The 5045-nt window shown below is 35.8% G+C and overlaps 1 protein-coding gene across 1 annotated transcript; it reads left to right on the top strand.

Annotated features, from left to right (window-relative positions):
• The first annotated feature begins 345 nt into the window (after window positions 1–345).
• On the top strand, window positions 346–3854 carry LOC135679259 (anthranilate O-methyltransferase 2-like). The gene is made up of 4 exons (XM_065192792.1): window positions 346–441; window positions 540–947; window positions 1223–1486; window positions 3264–3854. Exons 1-4 carry the CDS (start codon window positions 361–363, stop codon window positions 3672–3674), a joined length of 1164 nt encoding a protein of 387 aa, XP_065048864.1. The 5' UTR covers window positions 346–360; the 3' UTR covers window positions 3675–3854.
• Window positions 3855–5045: the final 1191 nt, after the last annotated feature.

Here is a 5045-nt window from a genome sequence, read left to right as displayed (position 1 = left end):
GAAGCAGAGCACGCTGAAACACGAGGAGATGATGTGTTTCTCTGAAGCTGTCTTGGTGGCACCTCCATGCATTCATTTACTATCGTCCAGCCATGCCACCATCTCCTTTAACTTAGTGCGGACAGTGACATACAAACAACCATCTTGGTGGTACCTTCGTTCATTCATTTACTATTTTCCATCTCCTTTTACTTTGTTAATATTGTCACAGAAAATGGTGTTATTGCTTTCTATGTATTCTCCGAAGCATGTTACAGTTTCTGCACAACCACAGTGGTCCGGTCCTTCTTATAGGCTATTTATAATCATGGTGCTCGGAACTTGGTTTTCAAAGGGAGAGAGAGAGAGAGAGAGAGAGAGATGGGCAAGAGGATAGAAGGAATCCTTCACATGGTCGGAGGAGCTGGGGAAACCAGCTACGCCTCCAATTCTAAGTTTCAGGTAGTGTTGAACACCCCAACTGTTTGCATGAACTTAAACAACTTACACTTGCGTAGGCGTCAGCATATCTTTTCACTGGTTTGCTAACTGCGTCCCAGGAGAAGGTACTTCACATGGCGAAGCCAATACTGGAGGAGGCAATAGGAGGGGTTTACATGTCGCTGCTCCCCGAGAGGATGGCGGTGGTCGACTTAGGTTGTTCCTCGGGCCCTAACACTTTGGAGGTGGTCTCCGAGGTGCTCGACGTGATTGGCAAGCTACGGCGGAGCCTGGGACGCCAGGAGATGCCGGAGATCCTGTTCTTCTTGAATGACCTCCCGGGGAATGACTTCAATCACGTCTTCCGGTCTCTGGGAGATTACAAGAGGAAGGTCGAGGAGGAGAAGGGGAAGCTGCTGGTGCCATACTACGTCGTGGGAGTTCCAGGTTCCTTCTACGGCAGGCTTTTCCCTTGTCAAAGTGTCCACTTCTTCAACGCTTCCTGTTGTCTCAACTGGCTCTCTCAGGTTGCCTTCCTCTTAATAAATGACAATTGCTACACTATTATTATCTGAATTCTACTTGTTTTCTTTGTTTTTTTTCATTATTTACTTTCTTAAAGCGGCCATGATTGGTACGGTTAATTAACTACCAATAACTAAACAAATTCTCTGAAATGCTCGCTCACTTCATCAGCATGGTTAACCTCATAAAGAAAAGGAAGACTGCTTGAAACATCACACAAAACCTATGTTACTTTTGTTTGCTAAGGCAAACTTACTTTTAATTCTGAAAATATCAGGTTCCTGAAGGTGAACAGGGAGTTCCACTCAACAATAAGAACATCTATGTTGCAGAGACAAGCCCACTGGAAGTTGTTAAAGCATATCAAGACCAACACCAAAGAGACTTGTCAGGGTTCCTTAGGTGCCGTCATGCAGAACTAAGCTACGGAGCAAGAATGGTATTGTCATTTCTAGGAAGGAAAGGGAGTTATCCACCCTCGGGAGATGTGGGATACTTTTACGGCCTGTTAGCCGAAGCCCTGAGTGCTTTGGTATCACAGGTACCTTTCTCTTCTTCGTCTTCTTCTTCACGTACCAGTTCATATCCTTCCTAGTTCATGTTTATTGCATGGTTGGCCTTTATCTTACCGCAAAGTTGAATATGGTAAAACACAAAAAATAAAATAAAAGAATTAAAAAGATCAAACCAAATGGTTTCATTTCAGGAGAGCTGTTTATGTTGGCCTTTTTACAAAAAAATTAGAAAGAAAAGAAAATAGTACAAGAAGCTAGAAGTACTTTTAATCTGTAGTATTTTCGATTGATCATAAAGTACCTAATTATATTGATTAAAATATATAGTATAAGTTTTTTAAAATAATAATAAAAAACATCAATGAGTTTCTTTGTTACCATTGTTTGAGTTGCTTTGACCCTCATTTAATTGATCATGACCTCAGCTATTTTGATCTCTCCCTTGAGATATGACTTATGAATTTTTTTTTTTGTCGTTCTTCTAATCTATCTTCATTTCAAGAGCATGTTCTAAAGTTTCATCTGAAGATCTATTCACTTTTTGTTCATGAATTAAAAGAGAACCCACTAATTCATCAATAGATAATGTACTTTTATCCTTATCTTCTTCTATATCAATAGAAATCATATCAAATTTTGAGATAAACTTCATATAACCTTTTCTACTACATATTGATCTTTTAGATTTTCACCATAATATCTCATTTGATTTAGATATTTTTTAGAAGAAATTAACAATAGATTTAGAATCTTTCATCATAAGAGTTTTGAATTTATGTCAAAGAATTTGAAACTTTAAAATTTTTACCTTGTTTGTGCCTCCAAATACACTTTTTAATATTTTTCAGGCTTCTAATGATGTTGATGTCATCATAATTCAGGAAAATAAGGAATTATCTATTATTTATTATAGCATGTAGAGGGCTTTTGCATCTTTCTATGTATTCTCATTCATATGATATTTTTGATTTTTAATAATATTAGAATCCTATATATCATACTTAACAAAATCATATTCTACCAAATTTCATAATCCTTATGAGATAAATAAAATTTTCATTTTAACAACCTAAAATTGATAATTATCATATTTGAAGATAGAGAGAAGTTGATTAGGAGCACCTACTCCTGTCATCTTTTTTTTTTGGATATACCAACTTTCTCTTCTTTTTTAATCGATATATTTCTATTGATATTCTTTGAATCAGGCTATGATATCATATCGTTGACTTTCCTATAGAACTTCAGAAAAAGAATAGTAGAAGGAACTAAGAGTAATTTCAATCTACGATATTTTGGATTGATCCAAGAGCACATATTTATATTGACTAAAAGATAAAATATAAATTTTTTAAAATAATAAAAAAAATTATCATACCTCAATAAATATTTTTATCCTAATCTATATATTTAAATCTAATTTTTTTCTTTTATTTTATCTAATTCTAACTATTTAAATTAATCTTAACAGTTTAAATCCATCATCCTCCAATTAATTACAGATGATAGGATGTGAGGGAGGTGGAGAATCAAATATTTACATAATCACAAGTAGTAGTAGAACGGGGAAGAAAGAGGAAAATAAACAGCATTGCACCCTTCTTGCTCATAAAAATTTAGTGGACTTGGATCGATCTGGTCAGAAGCATGGCCATGTCATGCTCCAACAGAAACAAGAAAGAGAAGATAGTTGAAGTGTAAAGAAATAAATAGTGAGCAAACACAATCCCAAAGAAATAAATTGGAGGGAATGCACTTTAACCTTTCATACCCTCTTGATGGTTTGGCGACATTATTGTCCAGGGAATCATAGAGGAGGACAAACTGCTGACCTTCAATATGCCGTATTATGCACCTTCCATGGAAGAAGTAAAGGCAGTGATCCATAGGGAAGACCTGTTTGATTTAGAACAAGCACAGATCTTTGAGACTAATTGGGACCCGATTGATGACTCGGATGATGATTCCGCTGCATTCGACAGTATAGCAAGCGGAAAGAACGTCGCAGGATATGTGAGAGCAGCGTTTCAACCCTTGATTGAAGAGCATTTCGGGGATGCCATACTGGATGAGTTATTCTCTATATATGCAGCCAATGTCTCCAGGCATCTCCTTCAACAGAAAAGTAAGCACTACCTATTTGTCATTTCCTTGAAGAAGAAGAAGAAGAAGGAGGAGGAGGAGGCTGACGGCGATGGTGCTGCGGCTTGGTGAACCTGCAATGCCATGGGAGCAACATTTGTCATTTAATTACTCTTTATCAGCATGTGTTCAACTCTTTCCAATAGACGTTATAATTGAACTCATGTAAATCCATAATATTCTTCGTGAGATAGACTGCATTATTATTATCTGAAAATAAAATAAAATCGTGTGACTATCTTTAAACGTTCATTGGGTACTGATATTTCAGTTATTAAGAAACACATATTTTTTTTCTTTCTTTTTCTATCACAAAAATTAGTTTCTTATATCCTCATATGTATATTCGTGTGTATATGATCACATTAAATGATATACAAATATGATCTAAACTTTAATTGGATATAAGGAGAAATAAATTTTATATAGGAATAAATACTAACAGGCCGTAACACGCAACAGAATTAAATGAAAATCACAATCAAATATGACACCAAGATTTACATGGAAAACCCCTCCAAAGTGAAGGGTAAGAACCACGAGACAAACTAGAGATATCCACTATAAGAATAATAAATATACAAATCTCAATCTCTTGTCCAAAACCCTAGTAACAATCACAAGAGAATAACTGGGATAAATGATCACGTCACTGTGCACAATATCTAAATTCTCCCTAAGTAATCACAGCAAGAATATACTGTAGATCTGATCTAACATGAGATGATAACACTACTAGATGATTGATAACACTATTGTAGATCTAACATCTATATGCTTCGACTTAGAATGAAAAGTTGTGTTCTTACATAAATGGATGACACTCTGGCTATCATAATGCACCGCATAGTTTTTTTGTTTTAGCCCCAATTCTTATAAGAATTCTTTCATCCATAACATTTCTTTGCATATCTCTATAGCAGCAATATATTCTGTCTCTATGGTAGAGAGAGCAATATACCTTTGCAACTTGGATTGTCATGACACCGCCCCCCTGCAAAAGTAAGTACATAACATGAAGTGGACTTCCTCGTATCAATATCTCTTATTATATTTGCATATGTGTAACCTGTCAACACAGGTGATCCACCTCCAAAGCTTAAACAAACCTTAGAGCTCCCTCCGAGGTATCTAAAAATCTACTTGTCTAGTGCTCTTTGTTTGGATTTGCAAGAAATCTACTAGTAACACCCACTGCATATGCGATGTTCGACCTCGTACATACCATTACATACATTAAACTTCTAACTATTGAAGCATAAGGAACTTTTTATATTTTCTCCTTCTCTTCATCACTTGACGGACTCTGTTCTGAACACAATTTGAAGTGACCTATAAGAGGAGAAACAACTAATTTTGTATCTCTCCAATATCTTCTCGATGTATTTTTTTTGTGACAACCAAATTTTCTTATTTTTACTGTCACGAGAAGTCTGTATACCT

The sequence above is a fragment of the Musa acuminata genome, chromosome BXJ1-7 (assembly GCF_036884655.1).
Source record: "Musa acuminata AAA Group cultivar baxijiao chromosome BXJ1-7, Cavendish_Baxijiao_AAA, whole genome shotgun sequence".
NCBI classification, from domain to species: Eukaryota; Viridiplantae; Streptophyta; class Magnoliopsida; order Zingiberales; family Musaceae; genus Musa; species Musa acuminata.
This window is presented reverse-complemented; position numbering and strand designations above follow the sequence as displayed.

Bases quoted from the DNA above. Each gene is read 5' to 3' on its own strand.
- LOC135679259 (XM_065192792.1), top strand. From the start codon at position 361: ATGGGCAAGAGGATAGAAGGAATCCTTCACATGGTCGGAGGAGCTGGG. The intron at 948-1,222 runs GTTGCCTTCCTC...TGAAAATATCAG, and splicing joins GTCTCAACTGGCTCTCTCAG to GTTCCTGAAGGTGAACAGGG. The intron at 1,487-3,263 runs GTACCTTTCTCT...ATTATTGTCCAG, and splicing joins TGAGTGCTTTGGTATCACAG to GGAATCATAGAGGAGGACAA.